General features: G+C 41.9%; 1 protein-coding gene and 1 long non-coding RNA gene across 2 annotated transcripts in view; one reads left to right on the top strand and one right to left on the bottom strand.

Moving 5' to 3' along the window:
• Positions 1-12,139: 12,139 nt before the first annotated feature.
• On the bottom strand, positions 12,140-20,850 carry LOC128851130 (uncharacterized). The gene is made up of 3 exons (XR_008448398.1): positions 20,470-20,850; positions 16,031-18,713; positions 12,140-12,550 (listed from the first exon to the last, which is right to left on the bottom strand). It is a non-coding gene; the product is annotated as an uncharacterized LOC128851130 (long non-coding RNA).
• Positions 19,326-24,762, top strand: part of CHN2 (chimerin 2) — a 167,768-nt gene continuing 162,331 nt past the window's right edge. Inside the window, exon 1 of the mRNA XM_054057528.1 lies at positions 19,326-19,587. Within this exon, the coding sequence (XP_053913503.1) occupies positions 19,539-19,587 (49 nt within the window). The 5' untranslated portion in view covers positions 19,326-19,538. The remainder of the gene's footprint in view (positions 19,588-24,762) is intronic.

Genomic DNA, 24,762 nt, shown 5'->3' with positions numbered 1-24,762 from the left:
TTTAAATGACTCATTGGTTAAAACTCTAATCCAGCAGAAGAGAGTGTCATATTTTATTGATTTTCCCACTTTCAGAGGCTGAAACTAGTATTGCTTGTTCCCCAGGAGAGATCTGTTCTGATTTTCCTGTCCACATGAAAGGGCTTCAACAGACAGTACTGAATGCTCCATGCTCAAAAATAGTTTACAAGCAAGTATTTAAGTGAGAAAACAATTCAAGTTTTCTTTTCTTAACTCCATGGAGTAAAGGGACATCTCAAGGAAAACGAAGGAATAGAAGAACTTCTTCACTCATTTACAACTCTCATTCACCGAAAATCTTAATAATTCTACAAAATATTACCGATGGAGCCTCGTTCACACAAAGGCTAAACTATATTACAAGCAAACCTGTTTCTCTAGTAGTGTTCTTCATAGATTATGCTATAGGCCTAGACAGGTTAGATATAGGCCTTGGTTAATAACTGGATTCATTTGGGTTCAGCAGTTATGTTGGAACAGAGCTGTTTTGTGTTTCATAACCTATTGCAGTATTCACTTCAACTGCAAGGCTGTAGCTGAAGTAACTTGATGGTTACACCTACAGATATTTCTCAACCATAAGAAGAGGATGAGCTTAAACTGTTCTCTTGATCTGCTTTTCCATTTTTAGCCTTAAAGAAAAACATTGCAGGATAAAGTAGTTGAATTGCAACATCACTAAAGATTGAGCAAAAGCTGCAGTTTGCTCCTGCATCTGGATTAATGGAAGTGATTCATTTAAAGATGATACTAACTGTTTGGTAAGCATTGTTCACTCCCTGGCTTTTATTACAAGGCAGAAATCAACGTGGAGCATTCCATTCACCAAGCACAAGTTATTGCAATTTAACTTGTGAGCACATTCTTATTTCCTGACGCGACCGTTGCACAGATTGCTCCAAAAACATGTTTCATGCAAGTCAGCCACATCCTTACTATTGGCTTAGTTGCCACTAATTGCACTGCACAGACCATGGGAAGAAGATGCTTAAAAGAAAATCCTTGAGCTATGACTTCTTGAAGCACAGTGGCAAGAAAGTAAGACTGGGAATCAGTCTCTTGGGATTTCAGTCACATGTGAAAGCTTAAAGAAACATCTGCTTTCTGACCAAACTTCTTACAGTGCTCAAACTGATTTTGCAGACCCACGGATTCCACAGAAGCCTGCTTTTGAAAATTAATGCCCATTGGATAATTAACTGCTATTAAAGGAAATTGACAGCAAAAGCAACCTGCTGGGGTCCAAGGATATACTGTTCTGGTTAGTGTGATTAGTAAGACATCATCACCTACAGCTATATTGCAGAACCATTAGTCCACGTTGTTGTCTCCCTCCTGCAGCAGCTGCATGCAGGTGATATGGATGAACACTATAAGAGTTAAGCTTGTTTAGGTAAGTTAACATCAGTTATTATGATCTCATAACAAAATTATACATGGCGGGAGGGTGTCAAACCAAATCACTTTCAAATCATCATAAAAAGCTTATAATGTCACATGTGAAGGGAAGATTTAAGTCATGCTTTTTTTTTTTTTGCAAAAATAACCGTTATTATTTCTAGTAAATTGCTTTTTCAGATGCTCAAGAAGGTCCAAGTATGTAGGAAAAAGTCTGGTTTTTTTCTTCTGTCAAATCTGTGTAAAGTCACACTGAATATGAGGGAGCCAAATACTTAGTAATGCAAGCTAAATGCCACGATCAGAGCAGCTACTTGGTACTCTGCTGCCAGTGTGATCTGTTAAGCACTCTTAATCTGACAAATGAAGGACAAAGGCATTGTAGTAATGGTCTTCCTATCCGCTTATCGAAGCCTGCAAAGAGGCTCTAAGGACTGTCACTCTCATCACACCCCAGAGGAGACAGACAACTCTTCCTCTCTGACCTCATTGCAGCTGGCTGTGCAGGACAGGAGCAGAGGTCTGGGAAAGCCGTGCTTCCCGTCAGATGGAGCCCGCACTGCGAGCAGTGTGCTGCAGTGCTCAGCTACACATCAGGGTCTGGTTGTTGCTTTCCATTTCGATTTGCCTCTCAGAAAGACCAAAATGTTAATGTGGCTTTCCTATGCCGGCAATGCTAAAATTCATTTATTATGCTGATTTTGGTTAGGGTGTTAGGCACTCTGCCAGGACAGTTGCCAACCCTCAATCATTCTTCCTGTATGAGTTTCATAAAGACTGAATTTCACGTGCATCTGGTGCTTATTTTTATTTTTCTAAGTTTTTTTTTAAATTCCTCCTCAGTTCAGTGTGCTGATACCTGTTAAAAAGTAGGTACGCAGAAGTTTGTGTAAATGCCCCTCACCCAGCCATGCTGCAAGGCCAAGCTGTCCTCTGCAAGTAAAGGAGATGGAATGGAAAATAACACTAAACTGTGCTTTTCTACAGTATGAGAAGCACAGTAGTTCCACTTACACAAAACCGTTTGACCTTCAGCGAACAGACTGCCTGTCACTGCGAGTTTTTCAATGGATTTAAAGAAGGAGGCAACAGCAAGGCTCAGTCTTGAAAACACAGATTATTGACTAGACAACCGGGGCAGCCCAAGGCCAGTTTGGATACAAAATACCAGTGACTCACTTCTTCAATTTTCTTAATGTAATCTCATGGTGTTTCAGTCATCTTTCTGTGCTGTCTCAGTGCAGTACTCTGAAAAGCCTTGGATGGTTTTGTTTCATGGCTTTTGCCTCTACTCTGCTCTGTGAGACCCCACCTGAAGTATTGTGTCCAGTTCTGGAATCCTCAACGTAAGAAGGATTTGGAGCTGTTGGAATAGGGTCCAGAGGAGGGCTACAGAGATGATCAGAGGTCTGGAGCACCTTCCCTACCAGGACAGGCTGAGAGAATTGGGCCTGTTCAGCCTGGAGAAGAGAAGGCTCAGAGGAGACCTTATAGTGACCTTCCAGTACCTGAAGGGGCTACAGGAAAGCTGGAGAGGGACTATTCGTAAAGGCTTGTAGGGATAGGACCAGGTGAAGGTGTGTAAACCAGAGGGGCAGATTTAGACTGGCCATTAGGAAGAATTTCTTCACTATGAGAGTGGTGGGACACTGGCACAGGTTGCCCAGGGAGATTGTGGACACTCCATCCCTGGAGGTGTTCAAGGCCAGGCAGGATGGGGCCTTGGGCAGCCTGATCTAGTGGGATGTCCCTGCCCATGGCAGGGGGGTTGGAACTAGATGATCTTTAAGGTCCCTTCCAACCCAAACTATACTATGATACTATGAACTTACAGAGCTCCTTCTTTTTAAATATTTGACTTTGCAGCAGCGTTTTGACTTAGGAAGAAGGGATGCAGCAAGATCTTTCTGCTGAAGATGTTAAGTTTTTATAAAGTTAAGTCCCTAAGGCAAAGTTAGGGAAACAAGTGGAATGTACATCAAAATGAGATCTGTTTGTTCAGCAGTCCACCTAAAGACAAGCTTTCTGACATGGGTAAAACGCATGTCTAATATGTCAGCCAGGGATTTTGACAGCATGGTGTTTGTATGTTGCTTCTGTTTTAACTATATGGTAAACACATTAATTCCTCCAGAGAGGGAGAGACAGTGACAATTAAGGCACAGATTCACGCAGTTTACATTACTGCTTTACACCCAACAGTGAGGTTGCAGCACTGTGCCCCTGGAGTAGAGTCTGGCAGGAAACACCACTGTGTCAGAGGAGACTGGCCACAACCCTTGCACTCACATGAACCATATTTCTTCCTCTCTCAGCAGCTGACATGGATTTGTGAGAAGCACAAATATGAGGAAAACAACCCTGAGCAGACCGTCTGTGGGAGGTGCCATCAAAACTATTGGAAGTGCTGCCACAACACACCACCATGTGCCAGCCTAGTTCAATCGCTAGTTCCACAACGTAGCAGAAGCAAGTCACAGGAAATTATGTGAAAGGATTAACAGTGTGGAGAGGCAACCAAAACGGACTCTAACACAGGTTAGGAGAAAGAAACACAAATAAAAGCTGGCAGGCAGTAACCAGCAGGGTGGAAGATCTGCTTTCAGAAAACAGGCAGGAAAGGTGTGAGGGAACATAACTTCCTTTCATAATTGTTGGTTCTCCTACCTTGGCACAGAAAGCAAGCATGTAGATTTTATAGTCTGACTGACTTCAGGTCACTGGAACAAAACACTTCCTTTAATTTTAAACAGAACTGCTAAACAAAATTCTACTACTCCTACAAAAGTGCTCGTAGGTAAGTTTTCCCCTTGTCAGCTCTGAGATGCTCATAGGAATGTATAAGTTATTATATCTGGGGATGACATAGTCTCAACCTCTTTTTATTAATGAATATTTCTGACATGCCCTGTTAATTTCCTTTAAGGTGTTGCATGAGGCAGAAGGGTCAGTCCCTTACCTAATGTTATCCCCGTTTCCCCATCTTCTTCCACTGTTGCAGCCTAGAGTTGTGTATAAGGTCGAACAGATTCAGGTGTAAAGTGCACCTAAAATCCTTCACTGTGGTTTGTCATCACTTCCAGTTAAGGCAATTTTTTGTTTTGGCAGTATCACATTAAATTACCAGAAATTCCATCCTATTTCAGCAAAAGCAGCCAAGTGTTTTGATAAGGCATTCCAAGATGACTACACTGTTGATATTTATGCTTCCACATCTTAGAGTGCAGGTGCCAGCTCAGTATTATAGAAGGATCAATTATGTGACTTTCAGAAAAAAATATTTGGGTCTTATTGCTGTTAAGTGACATGTGAATGCTCTGAAGTTTTGGTGGGCAGTAATCTATAGATTAGAGAAATGATAAAATTCTTCTAGCAGGGTCTAGGACAACTCTCTGCATCCAGCTCTCTGTGGCCAGCTCTCCATAACCTAATCTCCATGGGGAAAACTCCTCACAGGGAGAACTCTAATCCTAAGCCTAACACTAACCCAAAGTGTAAACCTAAGCTTAACCCTAACTCTAACTCTAATGGCTGCCTCTAAGTAGATGTCACCATGGAGAGTTGTCCCCTTGGAGATTTGTGCCATGGAGAGTTGTCTTGGCAGAGAGTTGTCAATGTAGAGATTTCCCATGGAGATTAGCTACAGAGAATTGTCCCTTCCCACTCTAGAATAGGTCTTTTCTATAAGGGCAAACCAAAATGCTGTTAAGATAACAGATAGGTTAAGATAACAGATACTGTTAAGGTAATAGATATGGGACATGGACTGTCACTAGACAACCACAAAAGTCTTTGTACTCCCAAAACTTAACATGTAAAGATAATTATCTTCACTTTTGTTTTTATGTGACTATACAGAAGGGATTAAAAGACAACGCTAAGTGACATGTCTCATAAGCACTTCTGTGAAGGCGAGGAGGGTAAGAATTATGCATCCAAAACTGTTCTAAATTTACAGCGTACCTCAAGATAAGGGCAAGCCAACACACTTCTTATTTATGTCAAAGTTGTTTCTTGGGAAATAACTAAAAGCAGAGGTGTTGGAAGAACTGGTTTAAGGAGCTTCAGATCTTCTGTATCTTTCACCTACAAATAGTAAGCTCACACAGAAATCCCTAGTTTTCCATATGAATGACAGACTATTAACGTTTAAAATGCAGCCTCCGTTCGGAATGGGTGTGACACAGTGAAAAATGGGTAGGCGTGCCATCCATTAACAGCCCTAATTCCATTCATTTCCATCCACACTCTTAAATAATACAGAAAACCCAGTTTACAGAAACTATATTTGTGTATAGTTAAATCCACAACCATGGAGTTTGATACTGCACTCAAAATCAATTTATTTCCTTCGGGAAAAAGAAGAGTATGAAATTGAATCATACATGCTCGTCCCTGCAAAAGTACTACTGTAATTAAGGAAGGATCTTGTGGTTAAGACGTGACTAAAAGGCAGGAGTGATAGAGGTTGTTTACAGCTGCACTACAGCTTGCAGAAAGTTCTGGTTTCAGTTTGCAGAATGAGGATAACATGTATTAAAATTCATCTGCAGAAATGATTCATAACTGTGCATTATGTCATATGCAAACACAAAGCAAGGAGCCATTTTTTTCCTTAAAAATACATTTTAGACATTTTTATGAACAGTAAAAGTATCAAGAAGCTCAAGGCACTGTACTGGCACTCAGTTTGAAAACTTTCCTTTAATATGAGGAGTATTTGATTTAGAAGGTGTTTTGCTATGATGTAAGCTAAAGAACTTTATAATACTGCTGATAGTAATTGGACTGTGAAAACTCCATAGTTTTATGTATACTTAATAATCAGAAGGCCAATATAATCTCTGAACATGTTTCAACTGCAGTTACAGTAATTCATTAGGATTTAGAAGTTCAAATTCTAAATTTTGTTGTTAATCCAAGCATCCCTGGTGCACAGAATTTGAACACAGATTAAACACAATTGACGAAAAACAAAAGCTAATTGTTTCCTGCACAATATATTTGGCTAGTAGATCTCTCCTTTGAACAGTTTTAACCAGAGGAATTCCATAATACTCACATGCATATCAACTGTAGTGAACCAAGACTTGCAAATTACCTTGCAAATAACAAAGCTAAGGAAGTAATCTTTCTGTGTAATATCTCAGCGTCATTTAATTTTCCATTTTATCTGACAGCAGCTCTTGATCCCTTCAAGAAAGACTTAAATATTTCACTCTTAGTGGCCACTATCAACACACGTGGCCAGCTGACTTTCCTGACAGAGGACATCTCAGTAGCTGAAAAAAATCACTCAGAAACACAACTGTACAGCTTTGTGTCCTCAGAATAGACCTTAAAGCCTTGAAATTATTGTATATTTATGCATCAAATTCTCCTGACTAGTTTTGAATCAATGTCACAATAACCAAATAATTCACCCATTGAGGACAACTGGTGATATTTGTTCTTACCTGTCAATCTATTCGACAAATTCTTTATTCAAAAGCTCAGAAAAGTACATAGATCGCTGCTTGCAGGAGCCGGAGCCACAGGTGTAGTGTTTGTTCTCAGCTTGCAAAACACATCCAATACGATAGTGAGAGTTACAGACAAAATAGCTAAGCCATGACTAAACCAAGTCCTTACAAGATGTCAATATAGTTGTTCATTCCTAGAGCACAGAACAGTCTTCGATTCCTGTGCAAAGCTCTCGCTCTCTACCCGAAGTTTGCACCCACTTCCCTTTACTTAAGAAGTCATTCTGGACAGCAGAGATTCTTGAACCAGTTGGTTATTGTAAAACTGCCAACTTTGTAGAAAGTGTCAAGTTTCTTTTCTGAAAAGCATCCTGAGACTGTGACATTAATGGAGAAACTCAATGCCAGCACCAGTTTAACCAGTGTGTTGGCTTCTAGACTTGTTCCAACATATGTTTATGGTAAACTCACTTGCAGGCTGTTTTTTGTCAGGAGAGACTGAGAGACAGTACTCTTCCCTTAAGCTTGTAACAGATTTGCATTCTGGGATTTATTTGCAAAGCTAATTTCACCATGACTTAGGTTGGAAAGATTTGCTTGGCTTCTATTTTATTTTGAATGCTAAAAATACATTTTTAAGGAAAGCTTAAGATTCATTCATTCATTCTTTCACTTACAATGGTATGAAAAAAGTAACAGGGGTCTGAGAGTCCAGTGGTGGTGTGGCCAGAATTGAATTTGAGGAAAGGAAGTACCTTTTCTCACCACACATACCCAGGCCTTTGACCTAGGGAGCTTCATAAGACCCGGAGAGTACTTGAGAAAGTACTTAGCAATGTCTGTATTTGAATGGCATTAAACTGGCCAAGACTGTTCTGATTCCTCAAGCCCAAGGATCTCTGCCACTGCAGGATCCCATTTCACTCTATATGGCACAAATCACTCAATAAACAGATTGAGATAGATTAGGATTAAAATTAAAAATGAAACCCCAGGTAATTAAAAATTAAAAACCAGATCCAGTTCTCAATGAGATTCAGTTCCAACAGTGTAGAATCAGATTCTCTCTCTAAAAAAGATAACTATTACTTGGGCATCTGGATGGCTCTTTAAGATACATTGATGTGTGACAAAATCTTAATTGACTACAATGGGATGTAAGTGCCACTAAAGCAAAGGATGTCTAAATGTAGGTGTCATCATATTGTGGATTCCACCCACGATGGGTTAACTTGAATGGTTTACAACAAGTCTCATGTTACTAAACACTAAAAGAAATAATACTAAAAAAAGATGTTGATTCTGGGTTTTGGTAAATCTATTTCTTCCTATGCCATTTCTTCTCTGATAGCTTGATTATCAGATTTTCCCATAATACTGTCCTGATTTCTGGGTCAAATAACTTCACTGACTCCCATTTGTTGACTCCATCTATGGGTTAGGTACAAGTTTTTTTGGCTTCTTCGTTTTCTTAGCTGTAGCATAAATTTGAGTTTTATTAAAAAAGTCCTGTCAAATTCTTTTTCCAAGACTGTATCTACAAGAGGTTTCTAACATTGCAGAATCCCCCAGTCTCTCAAGTCATAGGCATCCACCCATACCACGTCACTTCTAGAACAGGCAGGCAGACATTAGTGACACACTATTCCTCTTCATTTGCAGATGCAGCTGCATCTCCAGTTCTGTCCTAGGAAGTTAAAATGCTTAATCATTCTCTGCTACTGAGCAGTCCATGGGGGATGCAATTTCTAAGAAGATGGTCCAATTTGTTTGATGTCATCATCCCTCAGGGAGATGCGTTTACAACTGAGTTGAATGTTAATGTTCAGTATTCCATATTCTAAAAATGTCAAAAGGTATATAGAACAATCTCTGTAGCTACTTGTTTGATGCAATGTCAAGGATAAGTATTAATAGGTCTGCTATAAATATAAACCCTTGCCCTACAAAAAACACTTTAAAGAGTATAAAATCCACCCCAGCACCTTACATATAACAAAATTCTGCACAATAATGACTCCTTGTATACTGAAGGTATTAAATTCCATCTCAAATGCATGTCAGTGAAGATTCATTTAGTATTTTTCACCTACAGATATCAGAGGAAAATTAGTTGAGACAGTTCTGATACAAGCTGTTACAGAAACATTTGTCTTGCAATGCTTGTAAATAATTAAAAAAAGGAAATAAGAATTAACGACAAAAATTTGACTGGATAAGAGTTTAGCCATTTACTGACACAAAGCAACTGCTACGCACAGACCTAGTCCATACAATGCACCATACTTGGAAAAAAGGTTTTCCATCCAGCCTAAGGGTGAAATTAATAATCAAAAAACCATACCAAAACTGATGTTCAGCCATTCACTCAGGTTCTGACTGAGGCTTTTGACAACTAGCTTCTGATTCTAGAAGAAGTAGGATAAAGTCTCTTATTAAGAAGCAAAATAATTTAAGATTCATTTAGTGACTAATGTTCTCTATTTCCAATACCATGAGAACAACAGCATGTGAGCTAATTTTAACATGTGGAAAGAACATTTAATTTTATCAGAAGGAAACAATGAAGAATCTAATTTATTCTCCACATGTGTGCATAACCCCCATTGATATTAATAAGAGTTAAGCAGCCTATGGAGAGGAAAATAGGCCCCCAGATGTGGCAAAGTGCTTTAAGAAAATTATGTGTGGCTTTCTAATGACCACAGAAATTATTTTTTCCTATACCAGTGGAGACAGAAAAAGGTCTTCATATCCAGCCAGCCATAAAATGTTTCTTGCTTTCCCAAGGCTATATGTATGTGAGCAGTGATACACACACACACACACACACTCTCTCTCACAGATGTGTGTAGGGGTGGTGCCTCACAGACTCCTACAAAGCACATTCTTCTCAGTCATTGCCTCTTTCTAACGAGGCTGATCCGTGGCACGAGGCTGTCTGAAATTCTGTTCTTCCCACTGGCTCCAACCAGGGATAGGAGAAGATAAATTTTACTCAATTCATGTGTCTTTTGAATCCAAGTGTTTAATGTGCTGTTAGAGGTAGCTGACAGGACCAATAAAGATTGATGAACAACATTATTTGCCCTGTGCCACATTTTGCCTTAATTCTACGAACTTTTGTGAGGGTGGAGGGTTAATCTTGGTTAGTCATGGGCAAGTTTCTTCAGACACCCAGTGGCACTTCCACAGAAGGATGTGCTTTGATTTTATCCTTAACATTTGTACCAGTCATTTCCATTTTCTTTTCGGGATGAACTTTGATATAAGCTGTTGGTTGTTAGCAAGTTATTCTACCTAATTCTTCATTCTTCTGAGGCATTTCCTTCAGAAGACGTACAAATACTTAACTGTTTCTGTGGTAGATCTTATTCCCTTCATTTTCTGAATTTTTTGAGAGCAGATTGCTCCTAATGCTCTTGTGCAAAACCACCACTGCTAAATGGAAACTCTGCAGAGCCTGAAAAGGTCATCTCTTTACTGATGTTCACAGCAGGAGTTTATCTGATTCCCTGGGGAAATGCCTAGGTCTTGAAACCCTGCACTCTATGTTCTTTGTAGACAAGAACTTGTAATCTTGAATGAAATCATCCTCAACACATTTACAGTCCCCGTTCTGCCCATCTAAGCTCATGATGTATTAATGCTGTTTACACATAGATACTTATTTACTGATTTTATTTTTAATTTAATGTGCAATTTTAGAATCGTATCATTTGAGGCACTTGCCTCTGACAAAATTCACTAGAATTTGCATTTCACTCAATGTTTTTGCATGTTTCCAAATGTCAGCATAATAATGAGGGCAGGACTTCTGAGATTTTATTTTCATTTTATATCTGTGGAATGAAAGGCAGGTTGGGCATGGGCACCTCTGTTAATTTTCCTTTTGAGTCACAGACAATAGGCACTTCAGTCACTGATGAAAGCTCATTTGTACTATGAATATTCTCCTGCCCACTTAAGCTGATTTTATATAACATGGAAAATGAATGTTCAATATTCAGTTAATTATGCACCAAATGGAGTAAGCAAAAAAATTAGCTTAATCAAGCATTCTTTTTTCCTTAGGAAAAAAAACCAAAACAAACCAACCAGAAACAAACCAGAGAAGAGCTATGACAGGTATTACAGATAGGCTCCTGGATTGACAATCAGAAGATATTCATTCCCTTCCTAGTATTATTACTTGCCTCTGATGCAGATTTCATATCAGAGACTTCACGTTGCTATGGTTCACTTTGTCAGCTCTTCCCATTGTCAGTCTTACATAGTTACTTAGCAAAGTTTTATTTATGGTACAAACCATATATATTTTTATAGCACGCTATTTATGGTATAGGCATATACTTTACCTTTTCATTAAAATGTCCCATCATGCTTTTATCTTTGCAAGCCCAATACGTCCCCCAAAATCACAAACATCAGTCTCAGTCATACAGATTTCATTTCATTACCAGGAATTTCACAGAGGGTGATTTTGATGACAGTAAATTTGGTGAAGGCTTGGTTTTAATTGCACTGGGACCAAGGCTTGGCCTTCCCTTCAGGATCAGGGCTGTCATATATTTAAAATGGACATGACTTAGGAAATGAAAAGGCACCAACAGCCCAAACTGTACAATAAGAGTTCTCGTCCCTATTGCTCTGTGTGTCTATCAATCTGTACTCTTTACAGTTTGCATACAAGATGACTTTACCCAGTTCTGAATGGAAGACAAAGCTTATCTTTCTCTCTTGGGGGTGTGAACAAGAACTGGCTGCAAGATATAGGCAGTTCTATTTTTATCTTTTTGGTAGAACTCTATCATGTAATCTCTTATACATTTTGGACTGGATGCTTAAAACTACAGCAAATTATCTCAGGGGGAAGATGCATTTTTGGGAAAACGTAACTAAATAAACAACTCAATCAGTGATGCCATGTATTAGAATAAAGTCAAACTTCCTAAAATCTATGATTCCCTAGGATCGTGCTTCAGCACCTAAGATCTTCAGAACTTTGATATGGGCCCCTTTCTTCACAAACCCATTAGAACTCAAAATCCCACTTCTCAACTTCTATGCAACGGGGAAATTATAAGAATAGATTTGTCAGTAAACCTGTGCTTACCCGGTGGCTGCCCTTGATGGAATGGTATTAAGCAGGTGCACAGGGGTCTTTGTTTGAAAGGATGCATTTTTATTTATAAACACAACAAAAACTCTGGGCGTTGTGAGTAGAAACATTTGTCTTTCCTGGTTTATTTCTCTGCTTACTACTACATAAAATCATACATTGACATTGAGTTGTGGCATCACAACTTCTACTGCTGTGTTTTACACTTTCCACAGCACATCGCTTTTTATGACACACGGTAGCTTAAAGGGAAAAGCAGTATCCAGCAGGGAAATGAAGGGTGAAATACCAGCCTCTTTGAAGTCAGTGAGAAAAACCATTACTGCCTTCAGCAGAGGCAAAGTTTCAGTCCAAACATTAAGGGACAAATGTGGAGTCATATGTTGATTTTACCTCTTAGGTAGAACCACAGAGAAGAGAAAAGAAATGCCTTCATCTGGAATCTAGGATGCTTAATACTAGTAGGCCTTTAGGAAATCGCATTACATAGCTGAATGGTATGGTGCTCCAAAGAAACATCCAAAGTCTCCACATTTGACCACTGATTCTATAGATGAAGAAAAAAAGAACCCAAATGTAAAATCATCATAGGCTGTATAATTTCTGTTTACATGTGTAATACAGAGCATCCGTATCTAAACATATTTAAGAATGAAAGAACCAAGTTTGAGCCTACCCCAGCCTATATTAGGAAATTGTATAGTACGCAAAATTACATTTAGACAGGATTTTATAAAGGGGCAGAAAACATTTATAAATAAAAACACACAGTAAGATAGGAATTAGCCTCTTGTAGCTTCCCCTCTATCACTTAAAATATTTGTAGCTAATAAAGACAATCTGGTATCACAGTCAAACTGGGGAAATATTGGGATGAATAATTCATGAAAATCTGAAGTAAATAACATCTATACAGATATTTTGTCTAATTTACTTTTGACAAATAAATGAGCAAAGCTTTGTTTTTGCAAGAGTCTGATGAAGAGAATTTTCAGTTCTGTAGCTGAAATAAAATTTAGTTTAGACAAAAGCTGATTTAGTTTCTAACAGCTCATAACACAGGTTTTAGATAACAAATCCTGTAGGCCCATCACTGTTATTGAATTTTGAGTATCCAAATTAATTTTTGCATTGAACAGTTGTCAAACAAGTCCATTAGCCAAAATTTGTCAGTACCAAGAAATGCAGTGAGGATGCTGGAATAGCAAATAAATAAATTAATTAAATCTTTGTAGGCTTACATACAATTCATACACAAGGAAAAAAAATGACAGAAGAGTTAAAGCAGCTCTGCTCTGAGCCTGCTCTTTCTTCTATCGTAATGAAAGAGCAAAGCGGAGGCTTTGATATCACTGCATTGTCATGGTAATTGGGAAGCTGTGGATTTAACATGATGACTTTACCGTAGGTTCAAGAAAGAGGAAATGTTGAACTATGAGGAAAACAATTTATTTGAATGTCAGTCTAGATAAAAGGCCAAAGGTTAATAAAAACTAAGCACTGCATATCATGGAGTTTTGTTTTAAATATGATCTACTTGGAACAATTCTATAAGAAAAACTCAGTTTAGTACCAGTAGGCCAATATTTCATGTTGAGTTTGTTAGCATATAGTAACAAGAGGATCAGACTACTTAGGAAAAGAGACTGATTGGTGTTAGGTTCTTCAAAATTGTTTCTATTCTTGTTTTTCCACCCCTTCACCTGCATCAAGTTGTGATAGTGTTATTGTTTATGTAGAAGAGAGGTTGTATGTAGCTTATATGCAAACATGACCTTCCCACTAAAATGTGATGCATTCTGTTCAGAGAAAGGCTGAACACTAACATGGAGAAAATGTCTCTTCTACGTATATTGGATAGACAAGTCCAATACAACACTCACTGCCTGGCCCAACAAAAGGGTTCGCTGTCCAAAATCATAAGTGTTTATGGTTCAGCAAAGAACTAAGTATGTGTTTAAATATTTAGTAGTCTTGCCCTCCCTGCCTGGAAAAAAATTAAATTAATTGCTGTCATGTTCTGAAGTAAGAGCTTCATCATGATGTAAAGAACTATACTGAAAGCAATTTGAACTTTTAAATTCTGTTCTCTAAGGCAAAGGATTTGAAAGTTGCCGCTTACAATTAAGAAAGGAAAACACACTAAAGTTCAATTTCACCGAAATTTTTCTGCACATTTTTTTTAAATCAAGTCTAATGGCAGTTATGTATTTGAGTCCAGTAATTTCAAAATCTTTATCAACTTCATATTATAGATTAGAGCTCAACTGTATAAAAAACTTTGAAAACAACATAACAAGGAAATTCTCTGCCCCAGTGAACTCTCAGTCTGAGATTTAATTAAAATAGGATGTATGAGACAAGAAGAAAGATGAAAGGACAAATAGGATGAATGTTCATAAATTAGTCATAGCAGCAGGTTTAGCACTTACAAGTGGTGACTAGCCTGTTTGCTGTATGGTTTTAACAGAGCTGAAAAATTCAATGGATGCTGCTAGTTTGTTCACCAATTAAAGATGCAGAGCTAAAAATTGCACCAGGTCGTTGGGGTCTCAAACCTTCCTCTTTGGAGTTTGGGGAAAAAAAAGTGAGAAATCACAGAGAGTCTTGAACTACACCACCACCTGCTGTTGCAACCATTATGACTCACATAATTTATTCATACCCAAGTGCAGTGTGCATCTGCTATTTGTTGATATTTTGGGTTATTTTTCTTATTATGGCTTGTGCTTATATTGAGCAAAATTTTCAAGTACTATGGAGAGTATATAAATAAGGATTGTATATTGCTTATAAAGGCCTTTCCCTTCCGTAACATCAAAGAATGAATAATGCATTTCCTCCCTTTCCAGCTAAGCAATATAAACATCAAAGGAAGGATTAGCATTTTAGGTCTTTGACAACACTAAATCTTTATGTCATATGTCTTGCTGTCTCATGCAGAACATTTCTATTTCTATACCTATTACATAATCAAAGTAGTGGGCCAAATATCTTTACTTTCCTCTAATTTGCATAATGAATTAAAACCCAACACTTCTTGCCAAGCTATCTACACTCACACTGAAATAATAAAGACCAATTTTCATCCTGAAATAAATTCATTAACTTCAAACTCCTGTCCACTCCGCCAGGTTTATGACAAAGAGTAAGCCCTTGCTATTCTGCTGTATTAACCCAGCAGTCAGATATGGTGGATTACACCAGATTCCAGAAAAGTAATCTGAGATGCTGTGACTGCAAAAGCAGAAGGGCCTTAAGGATTGTGCTGCAGCCATCTGCAGAGTCTTGGCTGCTAGGAGTCAACATGAAATTTGACTGTAGTATTGAGTGGGAGGGCTTATGGCTGCAGAGACTCAAGGCACGCCGATTTTCAGCGAGATCCTTTTAAGACGGCTCTTATTAAATGGTTCCTGTATAATGAAGACTTCAACAGGTGAAACATAACAGTATAAATTATTGTCTATCTTGGATGAATTTCTTTCAGACTGAGTAAGCCAGGATGATGCAGAGATTCATGTTGCTACAGGCCCCATCTAGTGACCTACCTATTTTTTTTTTTACATCTATACTTGTGTTTCAGATCTCTTTTTATGCTGAAGGAAGCATTCTGCCAAGTCAGGAAAATGGAAAATTCTAAGCTGAGGTCTTTGCCTCCACAGTGAAAGTGCCTACTATGTCTAAAGTTGAATGAGATGAAACCAGGATGTTCAATATGTGTGGATACTTAAACATACAATAAGCAATTTGCTCAAAAGGGAAAACCTGGAAAATGGCTTCTTGAAGGAAAGCAGCACAGTTCTGTCTGCTTTCCTTTATTTGTTATTTCTAGCTTTTCATCATGCTGTCTGGAGGAAGGGTGACTTTCTGCTTGCTCTTATTGCATGGGAACAAAAAAACCCTATTTGCCTTGCCTTCATCAAATCATTGCAAGCTATCTATAACACCAATGACTGTGCGGTAAGCAGGTAACTTGCCTGCTCTGCAGAGCCTTTGTTTTGAAATAAGGACACAAACCAGTACATACCAGTTGGCTGGGAAGCCAAGGCCAGTCTGGAGGTCACTGCCTCACGCGAAGGCAGCATAGACATGTCTGGAGCAATCAAAGTCACAATGGTTTGCACCACTGGCTCTCCAAATGCAGGTCCTCATCCTGCTCAAACCTGTAATTTCACCAAAATACGTCGTGCCACCTGAGTTAATGTGACAATGCAGGTACATGCACGTCAACAGACTCAGGACTACAGAGTTCCTAGGTAATGTCACTTAGTTTTCTTCCAGGTTCAATAGACTTTCTGCTGTAAGATTTATTATTTGCTGTAACTAGGTGGCATCTAATATTTTTTCGGTTATTTGAGAGCAAAATGTGTGTAAGCTCTAGCTTGAATAGGAATCCTACCACATCAAAGTACGACAGTATGAAATAACCTAATACACTGAAAGTTTGGAGAAATTTTTTTAGATATTTTCATGGACCTCTGCAGAAACAAGCAAAAATGCTTTTGGGTTCCTTTAGTCTTCCGACTATTACTTTGGGCTTCCCACATCTATTAACTTTTGGAATACAATGGCCTCTTGTGCAGTGAGTTTAAAGTTATTTCAAATATTGTGAAACCTCATCCCAACACCCAAACATCGAAACTCTGTAAAAACTGCATTGAACCAATCTAAAAGCAAGGAAATCTTCTAAGAATTTTCCCCAAGAATGAAAACTGTCACAGTTTTCTCATACGTAATATAAAGCATACAGTTCAGTATTTTTCCTATGCAAGGAAATGTGAATATCAATGGTGGTGTCCATCCATGGGGCATTTCTAAGGTCAAACATAGGGAAATGCAATTTTTCTGAGATCTGTAAAACTTTTGGAAGCTGGAATTTCTCATAAAAGTGCAGATATTATGCAGGCAGGCACTACATTTAGAGTCATAGGGAATGTAAAGTGGAAGATTTTTATCAGGTTTATATGAAACATAAACATGTGGAAAGCCCAGGAACACTTTATATCAAAGAGAGCATCTAGCTCACAATTTAAAGTTTATTTTTGTTACCCAAGTATTTTCACTATTAGGAATGGATAAATCCAGGCTTTGCACAAATTAGACCAGGACAGAATCTGTTCACAGATTCTATAAAGCAGAATTGAATTTTGATTGCATTGTCTTCACTTTGCACTTTTAACACATAACAAGGCTACTCTTGTTTCTTTTAACTTTGCTTCCCCTTTGATCTAGTAATTTTCCCTCTAATTTAATGGCTTTTATGTTCTTGGTTAGTGACAAGAAAAAGGCCATTCTGCATGAATTGTGGAAAAGTTTCTTTTAATCTACAGCACATATCACTTAACTTTATTAATTTACCTTTCAGTGTTGTGGAAATTGAGATTACACAATCATACCTGCTGTTATCACAAAATTATCAACAGTTGCCTGTCCTTCAAAAGCACTCATTCATAAACAGACACATCCAGACTCACTAACTTTGGACAGAAAATACTTAAACTGCAATTACTAGAACATGTGGAGCAGTCATTTTCTGCAGAAATTCCTCTCTTGCTTTATCCAGATCTATAGCTGGAAAGATAATTTAAAATTAATTATGAAAATTCTTTTCTCTCTGCAAAATCTCAGAAGACTGAGGGTTTTTTTTTCTCTCTTTCAGATTACTTACCTCTTCCCCTGCAGATTTGGTGCTGTATTTTACAGCTCATATGACACATTTTTCCAACAGTTGCTGGAAAGACATGAGGGCAAGACAGCGCTAGATTATGTAGCGGAAAATGAAGACATATAACAGACTACAAGGAAACAAATACTAGAAAAAAAGATAGAGCAGGAGAAGCAGAAAAGACTCAAAGACGTTGAAGACAAGCAAAAATCAACACATCGTTTACTCTGCAAGCGGAAAATTTATTGTTACAATCATGACGTTTACTATATTACTACTGTATTTTCCTACATCCCAGGTATCAGCCTGGTTTTACGACCTAATACGGAAGATAAAAAAACTCTCTACCTTTCTCCTTTTGCTTCTAGCACTCAATCTCTAAAACGCAGGACAGGAAACATTCGGCCGAAGTCCAGAACGCAGCGACACGCCTGTCCTGTTTTTAAGTATGTCACTTGGCAATTTGCAGATTAATAAGAGTTAGCGCTAAAACTTGGTTTAAAGCCTGTTCCTTCTCATATGGAGCAAGCCAGCGCTAGGAAATAAAACCTGGAAAAGCAGCTGGGCTCTCCCCAAGGCTGGGATCCCACGCGGGATGTGGGATGCCGGTGGGATCACTGCTACCGGCGTCTCTGCCGCTAGAGGGGGTCTCGATACCTGTTTATCCCCACGTTAAAAACGGCAGCCGACCGCAGGATGGAAGGAGCCCGGGTTTTATTTCGGCTCTGGGAGAAAGGGAAGCGGCTGGGTGCGGGTTACAGAAAGGGCAGGCGGTTTGCAGGCTCCTTCGAGACGCTGCGTAGCTGGGTGGGTAAGGGTTAGTTTGCCAAAGAAACTTTTAACGCGCTTCCTCGCTTGTCCCGAAGTAACTTTGTGTTTCGGGCTCGTTGTTATGAAAGGTGGAAGGCTTTCATAAATCATCATCAAGGCAAACGGGCTGCAGGCTTCTTAAGGATCCCGTGCCAGGAAGACTTGCCACGCCAAGCTGGTCGCCTCCCTGCAGCCCTCTCGCCCTCGTTTATTAAGATGGAGATGGAGGCTTTGGCTGGCAAAGGAAACACGAAGGACAGTCAACAGGAGGAAGCCTCCAAGGGATGTTTTCTGGGCTCTTCCCCTTTCCCACCTGCCCATTCAGACACAGACCCCCCCCCGTGCCCGGTGGGTGTCCCCCGTGTGCCCCCGGGGCGCTACGGGAAGCGGGGCCGGTTCGGGGCAGCCCCGCTGCTCACATGGCGGGGGCAGCTCGGTGCCTGCGTGCTAAGAGGGTGGAATAAAAGAAATAAAGGGAAGAGAAGCGAGGGTGGGAGCGTGCCGGGCGGGAGGAGGAGAGCCCCGGGAACGGAGAGCGAAGAGGAGGCGGACAAAGGGCGGCGGGGGGCGCAGCGCTGCCCCAGGTGCGCGGCCGCGGGGGCTCCGGGGCGCCGAGCGCTGGAGGGGCCGGGGGCGCTTCGGCCGCGGGGGGCGCCCCGCAGGCGCTGCCGCCCCGCCGGGACGGGGACGGGCGCATGGCGCGGCCGCCGCTCCGCCGGGACCCACCCCGCCCGCTCCGGCGGCAGCGCCGCCGCTTCCTTTGTGTGCGCAGGGGGAGCTGCGGCGGCGGGGCTCCCCGGCGGGCTGTCAGCGCTGCCCGCGAGGAGGCGGGGAAGGGAAGGGAAGGGACGGGAAGGGAGGAGGCGGCGAGGGAAGGCGCTGGCGGGGCGGCTCTCCCGTCACAAGGTGAGCCCCGCTCCGCAGCCTGAGCGAGGCACTGGGAGCGCCGCGGGGGTCTTTTCGCGGAGCCCCGAGCGCGGAGCCCGGCACTTTGCGATGGGCTGGCGGCGGCCGGGCGGCAGCGGGGGGGCTCGCAGCTGAGGGGCTCGCGGCAGGGACCATGGCCGCATCCAGTAACTCCAGTTTGTCCGGCTCGTCGGTTTCCTCCGGTAAGTTTCGCCGCGTTTCTCCCCCTCCCTCCATTTTAGCAGGGAGCTACCTGCCTGCAGAGCGCCCCGCCGTCCCGCCCGGCCCCGAGCGGGCTCCCACCCGCGGGCGGCCCTGCCCGGGACCGCGCCGAGAGAGGGGAAACCGGGACGGGGCGGGGGCACAGGGGGGCCCCGATCGCCTCCCCGCCGTGCCTTTGTGTGGGGCGGGGGCGAGGGCAAACCCGCACCCCGCTCCCTTGCGGGGGAGTAGCATCCCCGCGCGCCGCTCTCTTGCCGGGAGGGGAGCAGAATCCCCGCGCCAGGCTCTCCTGCCGGGAAGGAGCAGCATCCCCGCTCCCTTGCGGGGAAACAGCATCCCCGCGCCAAGCTCCTTTGCCTGGGGGAAGCGGCACCCCCCCAGCCCGATCCCTTGCCGGGAAGGAGCAGCATCCCCGCGCCCCGCTCCCCTGTAGGGGAGCAGCGTTCCCGCGCCCGGCTCCTTTGCCGAGAAGGAGCAGCATCCCCGCACCCGGCTCCCTTGCGGTGAAACATCATCCTCGGCTGCCTTGCGGGGGAGCAGCATCCCCGCTCCCTTGTCGGAGGGGAGCAGAATCCCGGCACCCCGCTCCCTTGCGAGGGAGCAGCATTCCCGTGCCAGGCTCCTTTGCCGGGGAAGGGGGGGGGGGAGCAGCATCCCCGCGCCCCGCTCCCTTGCGGAGAAACAGCATCCCCGCACACGGCTCCCTTGCCGTGAGGGAGCTGCGTCCCCGCACCCGACTCCCTTGCGGAGGAGCAGCATCCCCGCTCCTTTGCGGAGGAGCAGCATCCCTCCCGGCGCGGGAAGTGGCGCCCCCGCGCCCTCCACCCCTCCCTCCCCCCGCGCCTCCGCGACCAGCGCGTTACCGGGAGCCCTCGCCTCGGGGTTTGGGTGGGCGTGGGTGTTCAGAGACCACCTCGCCCTGCTGACAGGCGTCCTCTGCCGCGGTCCCCGCGGGGCAGGACCGGCTCCACATCACCCCTTGGCGCGGGGGATGCGCGGATCCTGCGCGGGGAATGTCCCGCGGCTCGGAAACTGCCAGACCTGCCTCTTGGTGGGCGTCGTGGCATCCAGGGTGTTTTGAGTACTTTTTCTGTACTGGGGACAATTCGGTTCCTAATCCGGATCGTTCTCCGGGTGAAAAACGGCCGCGGGGTTCGTGCCGCGGGGTCGGTGAGCGGGTGCGAGGAGCCTGTGCTTGCTCTGAGGCTTTGGGGTGCTGGGGTGGGGTGGCTTGCTTCCTCCCTGGCGGGAGAGAAGTTGTAGCGCATTTCTGAGCTAGGCAGCCTGAAATTGAAAGCAGCGTTATAATAGTACCACCGCCTGCTACTTATCTCGCTGAGCCGTTCTTCTAATATTTAAGTTATGAGAAATTGGCAGAGAGTAATATCCTGGCACTTCAGTGGACTGAAAGAGTAAATAGAGAGATGAACAACTTTGGGGTTCAAGGCACTTGTGACTCAGTGTTTGGTTTGAGGTGCCAGATTGAGAATTTGTAAGAGCACTTCTTAAACATAGCAATATGTGCTGTGAAAAACAGACAAGCTCCTTTGACTATCAAATACTACCGTAGAAAAACATAAATACATTTAAAAGGCAATGAGAAGTTACGATTTTTTTTAAAGATAGCGTATGTGACTTCCACAACTTATTCTATGCCACTTTTCCAGCCTGCGACACTTGTGGCCAGACCCAGAAAAGGAACTGGCTCCTAAAAATTCCAATCTTTTTAATTAAAAACACAAACATCACAACCCCTAATCGCCTTTACCGGAAAGCACCTAAAAGAGGTAAGAAAAATTCCGCCTCGTGTGGAGTTGTCAGACCAGAACAAAAACAAGAGTCAAATCAATAGCTTATTAGTTAAGGTACTCATTTGGGCAGTGTGGTTTTTATTTTATAGATCATTTGTACACTCTTACATCTAAGTTACGTGGTTAAACCAAAAACAACCCTAAAAGCCCGGACTGGAAGCCAAGACTGTTCCTTGGTGCTCCAACCACTGAGCTGCAGCAGCGTGACTTCTGTGTGTGTAGCTTTCTTGCTCCACAAATCTGAAGGTCTTTCTTGCACACTGTTGCAGCTTCTGAGAAAGGACACTGAGTGCATACCTCCGAATCCCCTCTGGCTTTCCTGGATCTGGGCGCCAGGCTCTGTCTCTTGAATTGACGGATGTGTCTCCCTTGCAGTCTTGGTTGAAATGGCTGACCTGCAGAACAGAGTGGGAGTTGAGACACATTCTTGGTCCAAGCGATTGATACCAGCTAACTCCAGGTGGCCTCCCACTTAGAGGGTGAATCAAGCACCAAACTGAACATCTAGCTGAGGAACTGACCTCTGGGCTTTAGATGTACATACCTGAAAGTATGTATGAAAGTACTTCTGGCACTTGGCAGTACTCTGCTTTGTGTGAAGCCCTTGACTACAGCCTACAGCAGTTTATGGTTTATCTTTTGTTTTATATTTTTGCAAGGATGAGCACAGCTGAGCCTTGGCCCATGCTTGGGGCTCTTGAATGCCACAGCAGTACAACTAATAAATATTGTCAAATGCTTCGTAAAAATAACAGAATGCCCTTGGCTTTCATAACTTGCAACCTTGGAGTGGTTTTTGCTTTTGTTCCAGTGTATTCGGTCTGTATTTCTTCTCTGCACATACTAATCAGAAGTTACGTTTGCCACAGCATGATGATGGTGTTTCCAATATTAGCAGACACACCATATCTGACTGTATGCAGCTGTATTTTGGCTCTCTGTGGTTTTGATTCTCAGAACTCAGCAAGTCTCAGAGCATATTGTTTACATAATGTAGCCAAACAGTCTTGCTTTTAGATTAACTTTGGTAGAATTTGTATGTATGTTTAACTTACCAATATGAAGATTTCCAAATAATATCACTATTTCTATTCCACGGAACAGGGAAGCTTATAGTATCACGGTACATTTTACTAGTGGAAGAAGGAAATAAAGTTTGTGGTTGATAGCAGAATACCATGCTGCAAGACTCAGCTCTACCACTGACTTGGTGCTTGGCCTTGATCAAGCTGTGTAATGTCTTGCTGGATCTTTTGCCCGTCTTTAAGAGCCGTTTGCTGTTTGGCCATCTCATAGGGAACTTCAGAAGCCGAATTAAAGCATTGCTGACATCATCCTTTCAGATCTTGAAATAATCTAGGAACAATCGCCTTATTTGCAAATGCATTTTTACTTTCATCAAAACATGTTTGTTTTTTTTTTTAAATATGTTCACATACAAACATTCTGAGAAGAAGTAAGACTGTTCATCTTGAGACCGCATGTAAATAATTCAAGTTAAAGACAACTGTCAGGGTTTGGTGGTGTTTTGAGATAACGACAGAAGATCTGCCTTGCTTCTGTCCTTAAAATAATGTCTGTAACATCCAAATACATGGTTAGGTTTGAGCACTAGGACATGATGCTTCAGAAATTATAGGGGACTTCTTTGTTTTAAGAACTTCTAGGGTTAATAGCTGACCTGCATATGCATGAGGAGTAAAAACGTTTATTGACTGAATGATAATAGTGGAAATTAAAGTTTGAGTAGATAGGAATTTTCAGATAGTAGATAGGCAGATAGGAATTTTCATTCACTTTTTGAAGGGGTGATTTCTTCTATCTCTTAGACATCTTTCTTAAAATATAGATAGTTCTCTTCCCTTAGTGTGCATCTGTACCTTTTTTTTTGTAAAATCGTGTATTCATCATACAGGTGAGCACAGAGGTGTTGTAGGAATGAAGTAGTCACATTAGGCTCCAGGGGAAGAAGTCTGCTCCTGAATGCTGACTGCTGAAGCCTGAGAATGTGTTATTGCAAATGACCATTTGCAATATCACCTTTCTATATCTATTCCTGCCAATTCCTGTCAGTGAGAAGTTCAAGTATATTTTACAGGAGGAAGCCGCCCAAGAATTTTATGGTGTAGATATTCTGCCTGCTCATTTATGTTCCCGTAAATGTGCAAATGGGATTTATAGTCTTCAACTTGTGCCTGCATTAGAAGACCAGAATTTGCTTCTGTCCTGGAGTGGTTATTTACAAGCACTACCTGCACAGTGACGTGGCAGGGGGGTTAGCTGTAACCGTGGCACAGATGGGGAGCTAAGCTATGTCTTCAGCTGCAAACTAATAATAAAGCATTAGTTTAAAGGAATCTGTTGCTTCTTTGCCGTCATAGCTAGAGAATCTGTCCCTCTTTCAGATCTTGTATTTGTGGTGCTCACCTCAACAGCCACTGAGAGGCTGCTAATTATAGGTTCAATAATGTTAGGTGCTTGTCATGGACTCCATCTGACAGGAGCCTGTGAAGGATTCTTTTCAGTAAGCTGGCACTCACTGGTAACAACACCTACAGGACAGCCGTGGGTATTTGTGTTCTACTTCTTTGTATGTAGCTTTCTGCTTTTGGTGGTAGAAATTAAGCTGTTCTTTGACCACCAGCGGTTTTGTTTGAAGGTGGCTTGGGGAGCAGGGGGTAAATTGTGCTGAAGGAAGAAGGTGAGCATGATAAGCAGTTAAATTAAGCATTCTTCCTTGGACCTTGAGTAAATCTATGCAGGATATGAAGCACTGAAATTATAATTACTTCCACTGGGAATTCCATTTTACTTTCCTGTAATCTTTTCTATAGCACATACCCAGGTGATCTGTTAGCTGTATTCCTTGCAAGCCCCTAAATTTTGTTCTTCTTCCTAGATGAAGTACTGACTCAACAACAAACAGCATCTTTTCCTTCTCTCCTGTGCTCTGAAGAGGATTGGACATGTTTCTGGGCTTTACTTTATGCTGTTCTCTCCTTAAAATAGACGTATTCCCTTGCTGCTCCCCATCTTAATATTGACCCTTATACTCATTCATTCTAATATATATTTTTTTAAATTTTGTTGTTGTTGTTGAAACTTCTTAGCTTTTTGCCAACAAACAATTTACCTCTCCCACTTTGTCAGCAGCTGCCTCCAGTTTCCTCCACCCGTTAGCCAAATACTGATTGCACCTGACTGATGAACTTGAGGCTTTGTTTGTTGGAATGTAAATAAAAGCTTGAGTGAAGAGAACTTTGTGGCTGTGCCTGCTGTGCTTGTCTAAGGAGCAAAAAAAAAAATCCAGCGTGCTTCCCAGGTAGGTTCTGTGCAGAAGCTTTC

The sequence above is a fragment of the Cuculus canorus genome, chromosome 2 (assembly GCF_017976375.1).
Source record: "Cuculus canorus isolate bCucCan1 chromosome 2, bCucCan1.pri, whole genome shotgun sequence".
Taxonomy (NCBI): domain Eukaryota; kingdom Metazoa; phylum Chordata; class Aves; order Cuculiformes; family Cuculidae; genus Cuculus; species Cuculus canorus.
This window is presented reverse-complemented; position numbering and strand designations above follow the sequence as displayed.